This window comes from Microcebus murinus, chromosome 15, assembly GCF_040939455.1.
Source record: "Microcebus murinus isolate Inina chromosome 15, M.murinus_Inina_mat1.0, whole genome shotgun sequence".
Classification (NCBI taxonomy): domain Eukaryota; kingdom Metazoa; phylum Chordata; class Mammalia; order Primates; family Cheirogaleidae; genus Microcebus; species Microcebus murinus.
Window position 1 is genome coordinate 32,241,719 of NC_134118.1, and position 23,698 is coordinate 32,265,416.

At 34.6% G+C, this 23,698-nt stretch overlaps 1 protein-coding gene across 5 annotated transcripts in view; it reads left to right on the top strand.

Moving 5' to 3' along the window:
• The window catches only part of GASK1B (golgi associated kinase 1B), a 46,127-nt gene extending 22,753 nt beyond the window's left edge, over positions 1–23,374 (top strand). For 4 of the 5 annotated variants that reach the window (XM_012783597.3, XM_012783601.3, XM_012783598.3 and 1 more), the window contains exons 4-5: positions 17,260–17,486; positions 20,600–23,373. In XM_012783597.3, coding sequence (XP_012639051.1) covers positions 17,260–17,486; positions 20,600–20,807 — 435 coding nt within the window. In that variant the 3' untranslated portion in view covers positions 20,808–23,373. Of the gene's footprint in view, positions 1–17,259; positions 17,487–20,599 lie in introns of all 5 variants that reach the window. The other variant, XM_076010559.1, reaches the window with a different exon arrangement.
• The last annotated feature ends 324 nt before the right edge of the window (positions 23,375–23,698 follow it).

Sequence of the window (23,698 nt, forward strand, 5' to 3'; positions counted from 1 at the left end):
GTATAGATAGAGAGCGATTGAGAAAATTAAATATTTTTATATAAAAAAAGCATTTAGAATAATGCCTAGTATATAGTAGGCGCTCAATAAGTATTATTAATTAAACAATTGATCATCCAGAAATAAGAATAGAGGTAAATAAGAATTAAACTATTTTATAATTATTTTATTTATTAAATAATAGGTACTTATGAAATAATTTCTTTTTTTATACTCTTATGGACTTTCATACTTATAGGTCTTAGCCTATTAAGTTTTAATTATTTTTGACTAATCTGTCCTCTTCAATAAACTATAAGTTTCACAAGGTCAAGTCCCTGTCTCATTCAACTTTGTAACCTTTCTATTAGCAGTAGAGTGTCTGGAAATGTCCAGTTATTCAGGGCATTTTGTTTTGATCAAAGAAAACTACGTGGTTACATTAAAACATTGAATCCAAATTGTCAAATTAAAAATGTTAAAAGTGAAGGAAATAAAAGTATAATTGCAATACAGATATACTTAGTTTTGTTAAAGGAAGAGAATTAGAAGTTTAGAAAATCAAAGAATCAAATGAATAGAAAATATTTAATATTTTACTATTTGATCAAATCCTTCATGCACTCTCACATTTTCTAAAAATAACTGTTTATTCAATGAGAAATTAAAGGGTGTTTACATAGAGAGGGGCCAACAAAGGTATGTCTTGGGAGATATCTTCTACCACTGTCAACAAAAAAAGTTACACATATTTCTTTCCACTTGAGTTTAACAGACTTTTTTGAGTTTTTATCTGTTCTGGACACTGAGCAGGTTTAGTGCTGGTGATAAAAGGATGAATGAGACTGTCTCCCTGACCTCAAGAGTTATATTGTCTGGTAGAAGAGACAGGTAAACATTGCAGAATATATCAGGTCAAAACTGAATTAAGTTTAAAATCCTAAAGGAAGAAATAAAGTGCTGTTAATTCTTATTGGAGGTTAGAGAATGTGGACAGAGAATGTAACATATAATCTGGAATGGAGGAGCCTGCAGAAATTAGATGAGTACAAGAGACAGGAAGACAGTTTAAGAGAGAGGGATCTTAGCAGAGGGCTGAAAGAGTGAAAAAGTTCATTGAGTGGGAGAAATGATGGTTACAGAAACTTCCTGTTCCCTGAAGGTGGTTTTCTCTCAGATGGCTGTGAGTAATAAACTTATGGTCACAAATTCAACAAGCGACAGCAATATGAATTGGTGCGCCTTGCCCCTGAGAATTGTCTCTTTTCAAAGCACTCTCCCCTCCTAACGCTTACCTGGTTTCTAAAGAATTGCTTCCTAAATCTAATGAATTAGAGTAAGAGGTGATCATCTTTGCCTTACTCTTGCTTTCGATCCTGTGCAATCCCCCCCACCACCAAATGGTGTGATAAAAGTAAAAGTAAAAATTACGATCAACTAGCATTTAAACAAGAGGGAACTTATTATTATTCACAAAAATATATTTGTTTCTGCAGGAACATTCTATGTGCTTGGCAAAGAAAGATTTCAAGTTTGGCCCCCTTGATACATTACAAGGGTCACCCTAGTGTCCCCTCCTTGTTCCCCTACTGCTCGATGCTATAGGGTCTTGCCTTCAGCTTTCAGAGGCCAGTGAGGGAAAAAAAACTCACAGGCAGGTGCTCTGACAGGAAAAGGCAGAGTGCTGCAGGGTCCCAGACATTGGGATTTCAAATAGTTGGGGTTGGTTTTATTATTTTGCAGAATAAGAATACTGCCAATCTAAATTCCCTCTAGCCATGGTAAGTCCAAGCAGGCAAATGAAATCGTTTCTTATTTATTTGCTAGTGAACAATGAGGGATGTTGTAGTTGGATACTGTCTTGGCTTCAAGTAGCAAAGAAAATCTGGGATTACTTTTGGAAATATTGGTTAGCATGCCGAATTGGCTGGGATTTAGGGAGGAGATTGCCAAGGTCCGGAGGCTTTAGAGAACAATATATTTCTGCTTTTTACTGTTTGTGGAGGCATCTTCCCAATTTCTTTTTATGGAGAGAAACAGAGTGGTTTACTTGGTTACAAGGAATCACTTACTAAGGTAACGGATATAAGGAGTGTGTCATTTTAGGCGTTAAAAATGTCAAACTCCAAACATTGCAGGTATGGACACCTTAGGCACTGAAGTGTATTGTGGTTTTAATAGAACCTTAATTGTACAAAACTAAGTTTGCCCTTTGTCATAAATGAAATTCCAGAATCTAACTCTGAACTAGATTCTACTATGCATATTTTCATAGTTTATCATTAGAAGAAATTATTTTAGTATTGATCATGCTACTTAAGGTAATTAATGATGCTACTTAATAACATAATGATATTATCTTACTTAAAGAAGCTTCAGAAGATTTTCCAAATTTTCTTGCAGCACTACAATTTTATTCCTCTGAATAGTGCTTGCAATAAGTGAGCAAATTAGCCAGAAAACTTGATATTTATTTGGCACCTACTATGTGTTTATTGCATTATATGTTTAGGTGTGTAGAGCCAGAAGAAGTGACGTAAAAGAAGTACATATACAGATCTACTTATGATATAAGGAACACAGAGATTTTTGCACAGAAATGGATGTATATGAATGACTAAGCCATGCCAAGAAAGAATTTTTATCAAAGAAATATTTGAGTTATTTTAACATTAGTCCCAAGGAGATTTGACTTATATTTTATTTTATTCAGTTATTTCATTATGCTAGGTTTAATTTATGACACTTTAGTTTTAAATAAGTGGTCACATTTGATGAGAGAGCACAAAGGATATCATTTCTATGTGTGTGTAGCTAAATAATAATTTACTTTAAATAGCAAGTGTTACTTCATCATCTCAAACTTGATGTCTAGAAGCAAATTTGTTACCTCATCCCCTAATGATTTGCTCTCTTGACTTACTATTTTTATTCATGACATTACTATTTTTAAAATCTGCCAGGTTTGAAATTTTTGTGACATCTTTTAATCTTCCTTTGCTTAGTGCCTCATATCCAAGTAGCAGCAAACTTTGACAGTTCCTCAGAATTACTCCCTTCACTTTCTCCTTTTCGTTCCTATTACTGTTACCTTAATCAGACTTTTGTCAATATAGGTCAAGATGCCATAAGAGACTCCTAATTGATCTCTGGGTCTTTAGTCTTCCCAAACTGCCAATTAATGTGACAATCATTGCTGAATTTATCTTTCCTATTTCCCTTTTAATCATTTGCCTCCTGAAAAAAAAAATCTCTGAAGATATCCACTTGATTGGAAAATAAATTTTAAATGCTTTAGTGCATTAAAAATTATTATGAAAATATTAAACATGTACAAAAGTAGACAGGCTATTATAATGAACCCCCATGTATTTTTTCACTCAATTTCTATAATTATCAGCTCAAACAAGACCAGTCTTGTTTCATATCCATTCCTACCTACTTCCCATGCCCACATTAATTTGAGGCAAACCAGTGCCATCATATTATTTCATCTGTAAATATTTCAGGGGTTGGGTGTGGTGGCTCACGCCTGTAATCCTAGCACTAAGGCCAAAGAGGGAGGATCGCTCAAGATCAGGTGTTCCAGACCAGCCTTAGCAAGAGCGAGACCTTGTCTCTACAAAACATAGAAAGAAATTAGCTAGGCAACTAAAAATATATAGAAAAAATTAGCCGGGCATGGTGGCACATGCCTGTAGTCCCAGCTACTCAGGAGGCTGAGGCAGCAGGATTGCTTGAGCCCAGGAGTTTGAGGTGGCTGTGAGCTAGGCTGATGCCACAGCACTCTAGAGCAACAGAGCGAGATTCTGTCTCAAGAAAAAAAAGAGAAAATATTTCAGTGTGTGTCACTAGAAAATAAAACACATAAGCACATGACTATTATACCCAAATGAAAATTTAGTGATAATCCCAGTCAAATATACAGTCATGGTCAAATTTTTAACTGTTTCATAAATGCTATTTGTATATTCCAGTTTATTTATTTGACTCAGGATTCAAATAACACCTACACCTTGCGATTGATTAATGTGTCTTTCAATCTATAAACTCTCTATGGGTTTCCTATGGGTTTTCTTTCTCTTTCAATTTACTTGTTGAAGAAACCAGATCATTTATAGAGTTTACACTCTGGATTTTGCTAGTTGCACTTCTGTTGTGCCATTTTTTTCTTTTGTTGTCTATATTCCATATACATTGGTGTTGAATTTAGAAACTTGGTCATATTTAGATTTTATTTATTTTGTGAAGACTTCTTTATAGATAGTGGTATCTTCTTTTATCAGGAGACATGTAATATCTGGTTTAGCCCTACTTTTTGTGATATTAGCATCTATTGATGGTCACATTGGTCCATCTACTCACTAGGCATTGAAAAATGATGATATTTGAATTCTATCATTATTTCTTCATTTATCAGTTGGAATATTTCTTTAAAGAGAAATTTCTCCTAATCTCCTCTTTGCTTATCCAGTGGTACAGTTTATCCAGAAAAAAATCAGCATTACTTTTAGGAAACACCATAATCTGAACTTCTTTTCCATTTTTATCTGTTATAATTTCCTCATACTGTGTGTGTGGTGTGTGTGTGTGTGTGTGTGTTGTAGTTGGGTCTATCTGCTGTCAATTGAACATGACTCATGCTCTCATTCATGGTCTAATCATCACTGCAACACTGCTCCCACTCTTCCCCATCTACTAGGTAGCCTGCCCATCCTCAAAGTTTAGCTCAAATACCCTCTCTGCAAAACCTTCTGGGATTAACTTAACCAGACTAAGCTTCCTCTATTTCTGAACATCTAATATAATTTTTTTAAAAGCTCTTAGTGTGTTAAATTCATAGAGAAACAACATAGAATAGTTTTTCTGTAAAACAGATTTGGGGTCAAAATCCCAGCTTGTTTAATACTGGAGAATTCAGAATCTCTCTAAGCTTTCATTTCTTTATTCTTTTAATGGGCGAATGATTTTACTTTGCTTGCATATTTGCTGTGAGAAAAACATGAAATAATGCACGTGCAGTATTTATCATAGGACCTGGGAGATATCAAGTACTCAATAGATCAGCACAATCATCATCTAGAACCACCCTATTTATAAGAATTTAAATTTATTATAAGTATTTATAGGTATACATAGCTATAATTTCCTGAATCCCTAAATACTGCAAGCCGTTAGAGGTAGGGACCATGTAGGACTTTCTTTGAATTTTCTACAATATGGAGCTGCTCATAATAGCAGTTGTTGCTATAAGAAACCACAAGATCATGTAAGGCCAGTTTCCATGGACCTGCCATTCAGTCAGATTGGGACAGGGTTTGTCATTTGTAATTAAGTAAGAGGAACTGCAGAGATACCTTCTGATGTGTTTGTTCACTGTAAGATTCTAAGCCCACAGAATTTGGGAAGCTAGTTAAAATTTCATTCTCAGATTCAGTTTCTCAAGGTCTCTAATACTTTCACTGAGTCATTAAAAAAATCCCAAAGCTCAAAGACTAACATAACAAATATCACATTTCTGTCTTCTAGACTTATCCTGTCAATATTTTTTTGGGCATATTTGCTTTTGGTCTTTAGAGATATAAAAATAATTTGATGGTCTCTTTGACCATTCCTCATGTCCCCTTCTTGCACTTTCTAGCCAGAGGTAATCACTATTATGAAATTAATATGCATCCTTCCAGACTTTTAAAAAATAATTTTGCATATATATATATATATATGCCTATTCATCATAAGTGGATATCTGTGTTTTTTAAAACTTTCCAATGTAAGTGAAATTGACCATCTGCATTTTTTTCTGCAAATTACTACCCCTGTATTTTAATAATTAGAGAGGAGCAAGATCTAGCTAAGCTGTAGTTTTGTGATGCCAGAAATAGAAACAGGGTGTGGTGGGAGGTGAATATTAGGGAGAATCTATTCCCAAGAACATATAGCTATAAGGCAGAAGCCAAGAAATTTTCCCTATTTGGAACAAGAATCTTAATGTGACAGATGCCATGGAGCCTTTATTTATTGCTTGTGGACATTTCAACATCATATAAAAAGCATAGGCATTTTATTTAAATAGATTGCTTTATAAACCATTTGTTCTATTTTTTTTTTTTCATGTTAGCATAGCTTGAACCACATATTCAATTCCTCTTTCGCTATTCAAGGGACACATCCCTTTTGCACTTGGCAACTCTGTTAGATTTCACCCTTCCAAAGAGAGTCTGATCCAGGAAGTCTGTAAAATCTTCCTCTGCAGAAGCTGACCTGCCAGATTCTGCCTTCCCCCTGAGAAGCTAGGCCTTCCCAAAACCTCAGGGAGGTTAGGAAACCAACAGAATTACATGGGCCTATACTTCAAAAAGCAAATAGTTTCCCTTTTTATGGTCCTTAAATGAAACATATTTCTGGTGCTAAAAATTCTCTACAAGAATATGACAGGATGAGAAAGTACATATAAGAGCAATGGCCTATGAATCAAAAGGGTTTTGGGCTTTGACATCATTTCTCTAGTGGAGACTTGACTTTTAGAGACCACGTCCTCTCACTTCACAGAATTTGAGCTGTTTATTTGATTTTTCATGAAAGCAACTTTAAAGAAAAAGAGTGGTCTAGCCACACTGACCCATTTTCATTATAGAGGCATAGCTTACCAGCTGCCTGGCCTCTACCACTAGAATGTACTTCTCTGGATACTGGCCACTTCTTTTTCAGAGAAGAAAAGGAAAGTGCCTATCTCTCAAAGTCTATCTCTCCTGTTAAAGAGCACACAGATTCCTCAGACGTCTGCCTCCAACTTGAAAGCCTTTACAACTTTGTATATTCTTTCCATCTGGTATCTAGCATCCATTCTCAGAGATTACCAGCATGAATTGCTCTAAAGCCTCATCTGTATAAAATGTAGAGTAGGAAATTTGTTGACATAGGTCTTTGATTTTGTGTCAGTCTGGAACAAAGGGGGAAATGTCTGATTAAATATATTATATTCATAACTTCATATTGCTAAGTGACAACCAATGGAGAATTTCTGGGTGAATTCTAATTTTATTATTAATCAAAAGGGTAGTATATATTATTTAATTATATGTCTCTTTTGCTTATTTCCACACTTGCTGGGAATTTTTTAGGCTGTGTTGAAATTAATCAGTGTATAGTTAGTATGCTTCAATCATAAGGTTAGTTATACTCATAGTTGGGCTGGAGAGATCAGGGACTTAAGGAAACCCACTTAATTGCATTGGAGAGTGAAAGATTGTTTAACACATTGCTTGAACTAGCTTGTGGCATTGGTTTCCTCACTACCCTGTGCCATTGAACCATAGACAATCTGAAACCAACCTGGACTGGTATATTCTAGGAAAATAGGAGGTCTAAAATTTTTGTGTAACTATGCCAAGATGAAAATATAAAAATTTTAGAAATAAAATGAACATGATAGTGTTTCCATAGAAATACCTGAGTGGGCAGGCATATATACATCAGGTTTTCTCTCTCTTTCTCCCTCCCTCTCTCTCTCTCTCTCTATATATATATATATATATATATATATATATGTATTTTTATGTAATTATTTTAAAAATTTGTGGTTCATTGTTATTGGCTAATGAACAGGTAGAGTCATAGAGGATACAGGGTTAAGTGAGAGCTGATTGAACCAGTGCAAAAATGGGGTAAGGATTCTGTTGGTCTCATGCTCTTCCAAACCATAACCATGTTGTTGTTTATGGACACATGTAACTAAGAGATATATGGAGCTTTGAAGAATTATTACTGTGGTATGGTCTAACTGAATGGGATGGCTTGGGGTGCTGGTTTTTGTAATGGGTTTGTCCCTGTGCTTTCAGGGAATCCATGAGGTCAAAACTATTTTCATAATATTATTAAATTATTGCTTTTGTCACTGTTTTACATGCAGTAGTGGGTGAATATGTTGCTACCATAGCATGAATCAAGGCAGATACCAAACTGCACCGGTAGTTGTTATAGTCTTCACTGCCCCTGTAGTCATATGGAATAAATGCCAGATTCACTTTAAAAGGTCCTTGATGGAACAATAAAAACTATTAGTTTTCTTTAATCTCAACCTGTAAGTACACATCTTTTTAATATCCTGTGTGGCAAATGAGAACGTATAAAACAACATCTACTGCATCCCATGGTGCAATGCTTGTCTTGAGGAAAACCACTTACGCAGTTGTTTGAATTGTGAGCTGCTATTTTTATTGAACACCATTTTAACTTGAAAGAACAATTCTACTTCTTTCATTTTCTTTGGAAAATATAACAATCTCCTTCAAACTATGTTATTTATGTTAACATAGGTTATTTTTAAATGAATATAATGTGTATCTTTTAAAAAGTTCTCAGCTTTAAATTTGATATAGAGAATAACTTTCATACATGAATACTCCCTGGGTGTCCTCACTAATTTTTAAGAGTGTCAGAGGGTCTTGAAATCAGAAGTTTGAATGCTACTGTTTTGCGTTCACTTTTCTGAAATAAACCTTTCCTTTGTATACTAGTAGTAACTTCAAAGCTATTACATTTGTGTGATTCTAAGATTCTGTGATTTTAAGATTTTGAGATTTTTTACAAGACAGTTGGTAGAGAAAAACAGGCCTTTTAATAGTTAGCTACCTGCATTATGTTTCAGTGGGTGTGCTGAGTGGAACCAGTATTCATTCTTTCATTTTTTTCTCAACACACGTTTATTAAGTACTGGTACTAGACAAAGTATGATGCTGGTTGCTATAGAAGATACACAGTGAGTCATACTTAGAGGCATTGGGTTGTAACCGCTATGAAAGCAAGAACCTTGTCTTTTCTATCATGGGCAGCATTGTAGTAAGTCAGGGTGAAGTCTTTTCAAATCCACATCAGTCACTCGTTTTATCTCCTGAGGCAGGTTACTATACTCTCTGAATTTTTTTTTTTTCCATTAGTAATATGGGGGGAAAATGGATACCTACCATTTTGAATTGTTTTGATGATTAGAAACTTTATAATACAAAGTGCTTTAACAGTATTCTGGAATTTTTTAGCTAGGTTATACAAAGGACTTTATTTTATAGCTATTTACTAACCCAAGGAGCATAGAAACAAATACATCTTAGAATAGGAAATTCTGTATGTACAAGTAAAAAGAATTTTTGGAAAAAAATGTAATTCATGAAAGAAAATTTTTTTTTAATGACCAGAAAATAATCAGTCCATCAAAATTAATTTCTTTTTTTAAAAGAGAACTGATTTCTATAAAAATAGTGTGTTTAAATAGCTATTTGGATTTGTTACATTAGGTTCTGTTAACCATGCCAGAATTTTGTTTTAATACAGTCATTTAATTTATCTTTACTTATTTTTGCCAATTTTCTTTTAACAATATCTGTATTATAGGTATAAATAAAATTGATAGAAAATCTATATAAATAATAAAAATTAACATGCCATTTAAATAAAGGACAGTTTTCAGTGACAATATTCCTTTAGATATAATGAACACAGTTTTTAGCTTATTTGTAATTCTATTAAATGATTTTAGTTCTAATAGTGTTTCGCTTCACTGAAGAAAAGCCCTTTAAAATTTTTATTATAATAAGATTATTTTATTCCAATTTTAAATTTGTTGCTTACTATGAATTCATTCTATTATACTAATTAGAAGTTCATAAAATGCAAAAATTATTGTTTTTCTTAGTCTGGCTACTCTTTTTTAAATCTTTACAGGAAGGTGGGTGTGCCTTTGGCAGATACTATTTTCATGCATCTCTGCTTGTGCAAATTATAGAACATAAATTGTCTTTCTCTAAAAATAGATCATCACTTGCTTAGTGACTCTCTCCAGAGTCTTTCGTGCCATAGTGATGTTTGGCTTTGGATACTTATTCAGAGGTGCAGTATATGAATTTTAAACACTGCATCTATAGCATCTATAGAAGTAGATTCAAATATATTATACCATTAAAATATTTTTATTTATACCAAAGAAATAGTACTAAGTAATTTTACTTCTGATTTAGTAATAGGGAAAAAACTAGAGGTTCTTCCCTGAATTGGTATATATTGATAGTTATTTTTTTTTAACATGTGGAATTCTAAAGTAGAGGTGGAATACAGCGATGATTGCTGTTTATGCAGGCAGAGCCTAGGGCCATTGTTCGATGTACATATTGCAGACTATTTTGAACATTTCTCATTGTTCATAAGCTGTTCCGCTAGTCATGTTTGCCTGCTCACTAATTTAACAAGCACCTGTTATCATGACTGCACAGAGCAAAAACAAAATCTATTATTTTATGAGGTGAGAGTTCCCAAGTGATACAGGTGCAGGTGGGGAGAACATTGTGGGATTTTGCTTTGCATAGCTCCCAAACTAAGAGTCTGCGTTAACAAGTACCGTGGGAACTATGGGATTTGTGCTGCTCTTCTCCACGATCTTGTGACCTTTACACACCATTAGACCACTCGCATCCAACTCCAGTTCCATTTACAACGTGCACCCATACACTGGTTTACATCAAGACACATTCATGGGGAAGGATTTTTCAGTGTAGAGTATTATCTGATAAATACGCAAGCCTGCATGTTTTTGTAGCTCGCCATGTCTGGGGTGGTGCTGATAATGCTAGTAATTCTTACTGTCTTCTGCCTTTTTGAAATAATTAAGATAATTGTTGAAAACGGGACTTTTTTTCTGCATGCATTTTCTAAAAACAAATGAGACATCCAATGAAGTAACTTGGGTTGAAAGGAATCTTCCTGGAAACTGCTAATTGTGGAAAAGAATTTCCCTTTGTTATTTTTGTCACATTTGTTTATGGTATATTTGTCCAATGCCTATTACATGCATGGCAGTGTGGTGGACTCTGTACAAGATAGGAGGATTCATGATCCTGGCTTAATGAAATTAGACACACACAAAGAAGCTAAGTAAAAGCAAATGATAAACACAGGCAGTTCCATTGTTTGCCTCATCCCATTTATTTTTTTGGTTTTTGCACTTTATTCATCGTATGATACTTAAAAAAATACATGTCTTGATATGCTACCATCATTTTGTTTATTGGACTCTTCCCAATACAAGGCAGTGCTTTGGAGGAGCTTTGTAAATAGCCAAATATTAATACAAAGTGAATACTGATTTTCAGCAGAGTTCATTAAAAAATAAACATTTATTGAGTGCCAATTATGTGCTAGGCATTGGGTGAATTACATTTTATTGCATATTTAAACTTTCTAAAAGTGTAGTTTTTTTCTAAAGGTGCAGTTTTTAAGTGGTAAAAGAATAGTTTGAAAAGAGATGGTTAGAATCTTAAGACACTGACTCACCAAACTGGAAATAGATACACCTACATACACACCTGTGCATAAACAGTCACACAGACCCCTAAAGAGGTTTAGGAAGATAGAAGTGGAAAAATATAGAGGCTTATCTAATTTAACTAATAGAATTGAATGAGAACAACATTTGGATAATGGGAATTTTCTATCTATGTTAGGAAGAACGTCCTCATTTTATTAGACAATCTCTTCACCTTCCAAGTACATTGCCTTGTTTTCCTTCAGTTTTTGTTCTTTTAATGTTTCCACCTGATGCCCTACTCCTTTGTCTTCTACCTTTCTTCCAGCTCTACATGAGATCATGATGTATATCAGATAACATATCAGAGTTTTTAGCTTTTCCTATAGGCACAATACTCTTACTCACTGTTTTCTCTGACTACCTGCCTTCACGGTCCCCTTACTCTAGGCAAAGTGACTCATAGTGTGCTACTCAAAGTGTGACTTGAGGGCTCATGCCACTTCCTATCATTCCATGATGAGACAAATACAACATTACAAATAATCATTTAGAAGATTCGATAGCAATTTGGTAGAGTAATCTTGTCTGCTGAATCTAACAAAATATTTGTCTGGAATTGCTTATTTTTAAAATTTCATTTCTTTAATAATAATCATTTATTTATTTTTTAGAAAACAATAACCCACATGGAGAAGCACTGGTCAAATATACTCTATGTTTCTCTAAAGATGTCTTTGGATTTCTTACCTTCATGCCTTTGCCTGTTTTCCAGCTAATCCTGCCTCGCTCTTAAAACCCAGCTGTAATACCCTCTCCTTCATGAGTTTTTCCCTGAACTCCTACACTGAATTTCTTTCTATTTCTGATGCAACCCTTAAAATTAATATTCATTGAATGCACTGTCATTTAACATTCTATGCAAACACACTTGCTGTTTTGCAGTATGGCCTTGGAGATGAAACCTGAGAAAGATAATCAGGGTGGAGAAGAGCATGGATCTTAAAGTAATAGATACGTGAGTTAGAATCCCGAGTTCTGTCATTGATGACCTGAAGGACCCTGGAGAAGCGAATTAGTCCCATTGTGCCTCAGTTTCCTCATTTGTCAAATGGGACTGTTGGGAGCACCTATCTCTTAAGATTACTGTGAAGATTATTAATTGAAATAATATTTCAATAAACATTTCATATTAAATGAAATAATACACATGAAGTATGAAGCATACAGTTCCTAACACATACTAACTCAACATATGACTGCTGTTAGTGTTTTTCAGTATTAGTATTACAACATTGTATTATTTATATATATTTATATATAACTTATATATCGATATATCATATATATAAATAAAACATGTTTTTATTGCCTTTGTTCAGGCATTGCCTGAAATTAGTTGTTTAATCACATAATTTGATGAAAAAGGACATATGAAGAAACTAACACAATTGCTTGTTAGACCCATTTTGAAGACATAGCTGGAGCGGGTGGTGTGCATGCGGTGGACAATTATTGGGATTCTGCATAATTCTAATGGGTCTTGGAGAGCTAGGACATTAGAGCAGAGTCACCCTTGTTTGGGCACAGTGTAGCCCAAGTCACTCAAAAGATATTTTTTTCCTATGGGCAAAACTAACAGTACCAAAGGAAAATGGAATTAAAAAAAACCCAAAACTTCAGAATAGTACTCCATGGTAATTCATGAGTGGATTAATAAAATGTGGTATATGTATACCATGCAGTACTATTCAGCTTTAAGAAATAATGGTGATATAGCACCTCTTGTATTTTCCTGGCTACAGCTGGAACCCATTCTACTAAGTGAAGTATTTCAAGAATGGAAAAACAAGCACCAATGTACTCACCAGCAAATTGGTATTAATGGATCAATGCCATTTATCGGGTGTTGGGCAGGCGGGAGGGGGGAGGAGGGGATGGGCATATACAAACACAATGAGTGAGATGTGCAACGTTTGGGAGATGGTCACACTTGAAGCTCTGACTTGAGGGAGGAGGGGGGCATGGGCAATATACATAACCTTAACACTTATACCCCCATAATATGCTGAAATAAAAAAAATAATAAAAATTGTTATCATGGAGGAAGGCAGTCTTTGAGATGCTAGTCTCACTACCCTCTTCATTTGCCAGCAAATTAATAAATATCTTTCCTTTTCCTCAAAAAAAATATATATCATGAAAGTTTTTCAGGACAAAAAAAAAAAAAACTTCAGAAGAAGGAAATATATCTAAAAATACCTCACTGACCAAAAAAAAATTGGCTGCTACACCTGGGTTTTTCTGAAGTATAATTTTAGTTAGGTAAACATAGAAAAGATGTATTTTCCTAAAGGAGGAAAGAGTGATTTTATGGAAAATGGGGGTTGGCAGTAATCTTAAGATGCAGAAGACCAGTTTTCCAAAAGATTTTCCTTGTTTTAAAGAATGACAAGATGTGAACTTGAACAAGCTGCAATAATGATGAGCATTCACAATTGCTTCACTGACAAAATTTATCCCCAATATAGCCTTCTTTGTAGGATGATTACCTAAACATATAGACGTGTAGATGTGAACTGCAGTGCTTAATCACGCAATAGTTAAATGAAGTGATTGTTTTAATGTGTGCACTAAACAAGCGTATTAAACTATATTATGGATTCATAGCTATGAAGGATATACTTTATTAGGCTTTAAAAATAGATAAGCTGTCTTAAAAGTAAGCAGAAATATGTTCAATACACAACTAAATTAACTGCCAAACAAAATGGCACTGAACTTAAGGGCGTGGGTTATGGTTTTGTGGTCAAATTATTTTTGGTATATTGAATGTGAATTCAAAAGGAGGGCTATAAACAAAACTCTAAGAAGAGCTAGAGAGCATGAATTAAGAGGTACACAAGCCCTTGCTAGACAAGGGCAATAATATAAAGACATAATTTACTATAGTTGGAAGATAAGGAAAATAAGATAAAACCCAGGTTATTTAGGTTACTTGAGACCTTACAAGCTGATTTTTCATCGGTAGGTACACACACACACACACACACACACACACACACACACACATATACCCAACATGTGTTAATATGCCAACCAAATACATGCAGAGATCTGAATAAAATGAATAGTAAAATTTTCTAAAGAGAGGTTGAGCTGAACACACGCACCCATTTTCAATAATAATGTTTGGTAGACTTGAATGGCACAACAGTCTGTCAGGGAAGTGGTAAAATAATCAGACTACTGAGTGACTCAAAATTAGATCACATGAAGTGTTTTAAAAATACACCGTAGGAAATAATTTAATGTTGGTAAGGCAATAAAAAGATGACCTAAATCGATCTTTTCCACCTCTAACTTTTAATGCTTTCATGTAGTTTAAAAATAGAAAAATATAATATTTACAGAAGCACTGAAAGGACCTAAACTCTAATGAACTTGTTATTTAAAATTCATATATTTTATATTCATGGCTTTGCTGTAGAAACAATACAAATGTAGCTATATGCCTTAATCCTGTCCCTACTACTATGAATCAACAATGAAGGAAGAACTTAGAGGGTCAGGAGCAGTATTTAAGAAATGGTTGGTAGATTTGTCCTTAAGGATTAAATTCTAAACACATATGTCCAATATAATAGATCTCGATGTTGTAGTCAAAATTAAACAAGATTTAGTTTTTCCCATATGTAAATGTTCATATATCTGGATATAAAGATATGATGATGGTGGAAAAATGGTGGTATAGAGATTATTTGACGATTATTAGCTAATGTATATAAAAAGGGAGATTAGATGAGAAGGAACTTTTAGAAAAGTTATTTTTCATATTTTTTCTGACCTTAAATAATTGGCAATCAGAAGCAGTCTCTTTTATATCACTTGATTTTTCTTATATTCAAAGGCAGAGAAGGTACTGTATAAAATGAATGACATTGTTTGAGGAGAAAGGGCTCAATACATTTTTCTAATAGTTTCTAATTTATGTTTTTTTCATTTCATATGCTCTTCCAATTTATGGAGGTTTGCTTGGGTTACCCTTGCTCACCTTTGGGAAAACTTCCATGCTTACATCAAACACATGCACATTGACAAGCAGTGGTAACCCACTGGTCCTTGGAGTCAGCTTATGTGGCCTTTAGGATAAACCATGGGTTTGAATTATGGCTGCAGGCACCAAGTGCCTGGAAGTAGTCCTGACAGAGCCCTCCTTAGCTGCTGATTGTTTCTAGACCAACAGCGTGATCTCTGAGCTGTGCAAATACTTGGATGTGTATTCACCATGCCTGCCCCAAGTGACCGGCTTTACAAAAACGTCATAGAAAACTGGCTTATGCTAACTTCTCTTAAAGTCCTTGATCTCAAAGTGTGCAATTGGAGACAGAGTTCACTGACATGCAGCAAACGGGGAGGAAGGCCATTTGCCCAGTTCTTGAAGTTTGCTGTGGTTTAGTAAGGCAAAATTAAACGGCCACTTCATTTTCCTTTGGAAGTTGTGATGATAGGAAGGTGCTGGCTGTGGGTAACATTTGCCTTGGTGCCCAGCTCGCTGATAGGATGTAGAAGATGTTCAATAAACACTTGTTGGATGAATGAATGATTGTTTCAAAGTAGGTGAAATTTTGGCACTGCTTTTCTGCGTCTCTTGCTGAGCAACTGGCCTCCTAACGTAGAAGCTCCATGGGAACAGAAAAAACACAGGAGAAGAAGAAAAAGAATAAAATTCTGTCTGGCCATCTTTTGAAATGTGTGCGTATATACATCTTTGACTAGCCTTAAAACAGTCAACATGATGTATTGGGGGAAAAATCATGAAATTTTGGAGACAAACAGATCTATGTCTAAATCCTAACTTGCTATTTACTAATATTCTGCCAACGGTAGGTTACTTAAGCTCTCTGAGGCTCACTTTTTCTTCATTTAAAATGGATAAATTACCCTTTGCCTTGGAAGCTTGTTTTGAGATAAATCACCTCATATACTGTGTATGTGTGGCTCAACATGAGTAATAACAGTTTCCCTTTTTTTAGTATCTCATAGTTGCTTGGGTCAGGGATGGAAAGTGTACAAATATTTTCATTAATCTTTCTACCAACTGTGCAAGGTAAAGAGTATCATTCCCATTACCCAGGTAATTAAACTGCCAGTCAATGATGTAAAGGAATCTACACAAGGTCACAGAGCTAACAAGTGTGAAAGCAAAGATTTGACTTAAATTTATCTAATTCCTGAGCCCAGGCTTTATTTTACACTGATTAATAAATACTATTTCTTTCCTTGCCCAAAAGAAATAAAATTCTATAATTCTCTTTTTTTCTAATTAATCTTGTTACCATCTTTTATGGGGTTATATGCCTAATCCCCATAATAAACCCCAATAGGCTCATTTTGTTCATTTTACTCTCTTATTCAGAATCTAGTTGTGGCCTTCATATAGGTAGTGTTTTTAGTTTTCATTACTGAATCTCACATCTTTTCAATAGATTTATTCTATGCTATTTCAGTTTAGATTACAGTAACACTTAAATCCAGATAGGTTAGGGGATGCAATAAACTTTTAGTGCCAATGAAGTAACTCAGATTTTCCATAACCAACCCGAGGGGGAAAACAAGATATAGCCTCTGGCTATGTGAAAGTACAACGGTGTCTCTTCTGTCATGAATGGAGCCAGAGGTTCTGTTGGCCATGTGTCTATGTGTGATGTCAGTGGGAACTTTGAATATTAAGGGTGGAGATGCCTAACTTGGATGATCTGACTTTGGAGCTATTAGCAGAAGCTGGAAATGCTTATAACCATGGCTGAGTCAGAAGGATGTGAACCTTGGACTTATTCTGACAGTTGCCTTTAATTAAATGAGCCTGGCCCTCTTAGATTCTGGCAATTCAGCTATTCAGAAAGCACTCGTCTTTGGAAATCTTCTAACTTTTCAAAGTTTTGTTTTTACTCAGCATCTTGAGCTTTTTTTTTCTTTGCAATTTTCAGATTTATAATCGTTTAGATACAAATTGCTGTGGATTCAGACCTCGAAAGGAAGATGCCTGTGTACAGAATGGATTGAGGCCAAAATGCAATGACCAAGATTCTGCAGCTCTGGCACACATTGTCCAGCGAAAGCATGACCCAAGGCATTTGGTCTTTATAGACAATAAAGGTTTCTTTGACAGAAGTGAAGATAATTTAAACTTCAAGTTGTTAGAAGGCATCAAAGAGTAAGTTTTATGATGTAATAACATCTGCAGGACATCAAATTTATATTAGATAAGTAGTAAGATTCTGAGGAAACTCACACTCTACATCTGATTGCTTTAACCCTTGAAAGTAATTGGGAATGTGGAATCTGGGCATGGAGACCCAGAGAAGGGAAACAAACCCAAGTGGAACCAAGCCAGAGTGCAGCCATGGCATCTCCATTACCAGCCCATACCACCTACAAAGCACATTCATTATGCCTCAAATTCATTATGAAAATTCATGTGGGTTAGGTTGGAAGAACTCAGGGATCTCTGGAATGGGAACTGGCAGAGCAGGGATATGCAGGTGGCAGAGGTTCCATTATTAGGCACAGGATAGGACATGGGGGGTCTAATAGATGTGCAAATATTGACATGTCAGGATGTCCAAATTCATAATGAACTGGATTGACTTTTATGAATGCAGTAGAAAATGAGAGCCAATCTGGTGAGCAGGGCACGGGATCAAAGGACAGCAGGCTGTTTAATTCAGGAAGGAGAATTTTCAAGCATTGGAAATACTTGCAGTAGACATAGATTATGGGGAAAAGTATCTAACACCTGAAAGGGAGGCTAGTTAGGGAGGAAGAAGTATTTCTATATTTAGGGTTGACCAACAGTTCAAGGTAGATCTTAAAAATTTAGGGACATCTGGCAGAGCTCAGAAAGGATGCGGAGTAGACAGAGGACCAGTGTGGAACTAAAGAAGGAGTTTGGCACTGCAGAAGTTAGACCACAATGGTTGCTCATGGCACTACTGATCTTACATCTATTTGGAAATAAAGGAAATTAAGATGTTTAGTAATGGCAGAGACCCAGCTATAAAGCGTGCGCTATTCAACCCTAGCTATGGGACTTGTGGCTAGATTTCAAACTTTGCCTCATAGTGAGTGGAGCCATACTCCATATACTTTCTACTTTAGTCAGAAACCAGACTGATGAAGAAACTGGTGTAGATTGAAGACTTAGGGTGCATTAGTAAAATAGTTAACCAGCTGTGCAAAGCTAAGTGACTGCTAGGAAGCACATGAGCAAGTCTAAAACTGAAGTTAGAACCCAGATCTTCCAAATCCAAGTCCAATATATTTTTTCTATAATAACTTGTGGTGTTCATGCTCTGTTACTATTACTCTTGTTAATAATATTCTGGAGCATATTTCATTCTTTTGAAACACCATGACTTAGGTAATGAGGATTTTATTTACTTTAACATTAAAAGCAATATTGTTCCTATGGGAGTTTCGTAAGTCCATTTTCATGAGTTTTTGCCATGTTCTCCCTGTTGATACCTATTCCTCATGTATCTTTTTGGATTTAAGGCAGAATATGTAGCAGATTCTCTCTTTTAAATGTCTAAGGAAATTTTATGTATAGGAACATTTACATTCCTGAGACATCACTTACTGAGTTGATATTATGGGATCTCTTTAAATCCCTAAATTCCTACTTAGAGTAAAGAATGCCTGGAGAATATAGTCCATCCATTTCATACATTCATATAAATATGAACATTCATTTAATCTTTCAAAGAAGGTTTAACTTCAAATGCATTATAAGGAGTAATAGGTTTGAAGTTAAATCTTCTTTGAATGTATAATTCACACATTGAAAAGCAAAAATGAAGACTTTGCTAATCCAAGATTTATGCATTGAATATTCCTATTAATCATCATAATGCACAGACAGGTAATACTTTTGCTTTCCTTTATGTAAAGGATTAGTCACTCAAGAGATCTATGGTTTTCAGTTTCATCTCATATATTCTGCCACAGCTAAATTAGTTGAAGGGCTGTTGAATTTACAAATCATGGATTGTTAATACTCCATAGAGCAAAAATGCTACTTAATACGATAGCCATTAAATTATATAGTAATGTCTTCAGGGAACTTAGAGCATCTTATAATCATTCTTTAATTCCACACTTACTCAGAGTCGTTATGCACGTCCAGTTCTGTGGCCACTGGTCTTTCCACAGCATCAGAGCTGCTGGAGCACCTGGCCCCTCACATTCTCCTGCACCCTGTCTGTGTGTCATCCTTGCTGTGCTCCATTGACATTTGGGAAAGGTGCTTAGAAGGCTTAACATTTCTGGCAAAGTGTATCCTTCAAACCAGCATATGTGTTCTTGCCATAGTTTTAAAGGTACAACTGAGTTTATTTGAAAATCACTATTAAACCCCAATATTTTTACTGTGCTTTCATTAATATTTAAATGAAAGCTGGAAGAGGCCAAATCGGGCATTGAGCAAAATATTACTTATGCTTTTGATCCAGAAATGTTGCTAAGTTCTTCAGATAATGTATATGCTAGAGTCTTGGCTTTATAATTTCCCAATGAAGAGGAGCAAGCATGATGTACTTTCTTAAGGTAATTCAGCAAGGACTGTTCTACAATAGCTCCAGGTTTTCCAGAGACATGTCCACTATGGAATGCCATGGCTCTAAAACTTGGGTTTTGCTAAATTTATTTGAAAACAGTTTAATAGCCAGTTAAATAAAATTCTCCCAAATCCTCAGAATTCCTGAAGTATGATCTGAATCAAAGAAAATTCTTTACTTGGGCATTTTTTCATGATTCCTTTCTCATTTTAGTACACACATTCTGGATTATTTCATTGAAGTCAGTTGTGTAACTTCTACTGAAGAATAACATTTTACTGAAATCCTCATCATTTTGCCTGTCAGATTTTCTTGCATAAAACCTCACCTTAATACTTAGGAAGATGCTATTTTACTTGACAGATTAAAAGGGGTTTCCATGAGCAAAATGAGTTTAAGATTGAGGAGAGTATTTCTGCTGGTCTAATAGAATCCTTTCTAATTCTGTGCCTCTCTTATTGCATATAATGACCTTACGTAAGATGTTAGTATGTCAAGGTCTGAATGGTATGGAAAATTCAGTTCACTTGAAACGCATTCTTCCAGGGTATTATTATTAAGAGAAGTGTCAGTTTGGCAGTGACAAAAAGGTTTTTGTTCTCAAAGATACCATTTGATAGCATAATTTATGCCAGATTAATGAAGGGCAATTGGGTAAGGAATAATATTCCCAAGCAATTACCAAGAATGAAATATCATTTTATCTTTTCAGGTTTCCCGAATCTGCAGTTTCTGTTTTGAAGAGCCAGCACTTACGGCAGAAACTCCTTCAATCTCTGTTTCTTGATAAAGTTTATTGGGAAAGTCAAGGAGGTAGACAAGGAATTGAAAAGCTTATTGATGTAATTGAGCAGAGAGCCAAAATTCTCATCACCTACATCAATGCCCATGGGGCCAAAGTATTACCCATGAATGAATGACAAAAGGATCTCCTAGCTAGAGTGCCCCATATATTTATGCATTTGTGTTTTTGTTTTTAAATCAAGCCCATCAACATCAAGTCCTTTTAGGAATGAGGCAGTGTAGATGAATACATAAAATAAATGAATTTAACCAAGTAGCTATTATGGACCTGAACACCGTATGCAGACTTAAAAAGATTTTAGAAAGCATACCGCTCAAGAAATATTTGTTTATAATTTTCTCTAACATCATGTTATGTGAGTCTCAACATCTGATTACAGAATAGTTCCAATTATTATTCTAGGCTAACTTTTAAAAACATTTATCATGTCATTTAATAGAACAGTGTAAACCAGAGGTACTGACTCCATTAATAAATCATATATTATGCCATTTTGCCTGTTTTGACAGTCAAAACTGCCAAAACTTCTGTTGCTGATTATTAAAACAGACCAGTCCCCACACTACCCAGGGGCAATTCTACATTGGAAGACTGAGGCACATGGTCTGTGAGAGCATCAGAGCCTACAATACATTGAAATAGAAATGCTGATGCTTTTGCAAAATCATCAGTACATTTTTTATTATTTCCATATATAATTGGCCATTTAAGCAGCAAGAATAATATTTTCCATCACTTTTTAGAAATGTATTTTGTCGTCAGAATGAAAATCATCCACATCTGACAATTTATATATTGAATAGTTTTGCTCTTTCAGTCTCGATCCAATTTAGTTCTAGTGCTTAGAAACTAAACAATTCTAAGGTATAAGGTTACCCATTTGAAAATGTACTTATAGAGTATCTTTTTAAAATGGATGTTCTTCTGTTAAAAATGTTGTCATTTTTACAAAGAACACACTATTATTTCTGTATATTTTATTTATAATAGATTTCTTAACATTTGTTCTATGTAATTATATTTAATCTGATTTAATTCATATTGCCCAGATATTGAGAATAGGTCCAGATATCGAGTGGTTTAAATATATTGTCTGGCTTATTCCAATATGAGAAATATGAACAAAATAAATTAAAACCTGACTCCTATCAATTCTCCTCAATTAAAACACATGATTGGAGCTAAAACAGTGAACTTGGACAATATTAAGCTTCAGATAATTCTCCCCAAACTCCCTCTGCCACTTTTTAGATTAGGTTGGAAGGACAATACCCAAGATCATCATGTATGGTAGATATTCATCTGCAGGTTTCAAATTTAGATCAAATTATCATTACACTGCTACCATTACACACCTGACTCCTTAAAAGCTCACTTAGTGACTTTTTCATTTCCTGAAAGTTTAAAAATACAATTAAAGAATGTTTATAATACATTCTATACTGTCTTTTGTCAGTTCTGTCTGTTATTGCTAAAGTACACCACATTTTCTGTTTTCTGATCAAGGGTAACTTGGTATCCATGTGAACGAGAACTATTAACGACATTACAATTGAGGCTAAATTTTAACAAAGAGAACATATTTATAGATTCTAATTTATACAAGTGTGTATAGAGCAAAATGTCAAAAGAATATGTTACATACAAGAGAAGACGGAGTCCTAGGCTCACATTCAACTACGACTTTTAGTATCCCTATTCCCTGCTCTTGCCCTTGGATGGCTGATCTTTGGACCATCCTTCTCTTCACTTTCCCTTTGTAGGCCTGAGTGCCTCCCTCTGTTCTCAAAAATTTATGGTATTCATTGGCTCCCTTGAGTTTCCACTTTTACTCGCTCTCTCTGGGCTTTTTAACATATTTTTTTCTCTCATAAATCATCCTCTTAATGAAAATTGGCCTAATAAAAGTTTGGAGACTGAAGTTCTATTTGAGCCACTGACTAGAAATAACTCTTTTGGCAAGTTGCCTTACACCTTGTCTTATCAAGGTGGCATATTGACATTTTAACTTGCTTTTTGTAAAATTTACCATCTCAATCCAAATTTGTGACATTGATGGTGGGTTTCACAGGCTTTCAGAAGGTAGCTTTAGTTTTGTGTCTCAAGCTACACTGCTTTTGGGCAGCCCAGTCGTCCCATGTTGCGGGTCTTTGATTATTTGCCTCGAGTTATTCCAGAATGCTTAATAATAAATGAAAGGTCTAGAAATACATGTTTGTTTTAGTCACCTTTGCTTTTTAACAATGTATTTTGTTTTGTAATCAATGAATAATTCATGATTGATTATTTTTGACTAATGGATAGCTGAAGGCCAGGCTTTTAATTCTAATAAGTAATGTTCTTTTCTCTTACGGAAACACCGAGAATACTCTGTGCACTTCAAATGCACTCACATTATGCTATGGTTTGGTTCATATAAGCGCAGTATGTGGTTTATTTATAAATTGATAACAAATTTAAAATATAATAATTTACCTTAGCAGACATGCAAAAGCTTAGTCTTGTGTGACTTATTTCCTTTAAGCCAATGATACGAAAATAAATCTGTGTCTTTAAAATCTATAATAAAGCATTAGAAATTAAATATGTGTGCCTTTTCTTTTGTAGATGTGTTACTTTTCAAAGCTAAATACAGAGGAATGCTTGATAAAAGAAACAATCGAATAGTCGTATATTTTGTTGGATTGTGTTTGTGTGTAAATATGTTTGATATCCTCATGTGTGATCATTATGCTTCTCTTGATGTACATATAGTACTATTTTAGGTAATTAGCAAACTAGTTAGCAGATATTATAAAATATAAAAGATTTGATATTTGGTTTCTATTTCTTTGCTTGGAGTGGGTCTTATAATTGTGTTTAAAGTTTTCTTTATAACAGTCATAGTCAATAAGTTTATTAGGCATACAGGAAGCTTATCAAAATATAAGATATGTTAGACTTATTTTCAAAGTATTTAATATCTTAGACTTATTTTCAAAATATTTAATATCTTAGACTTATTTT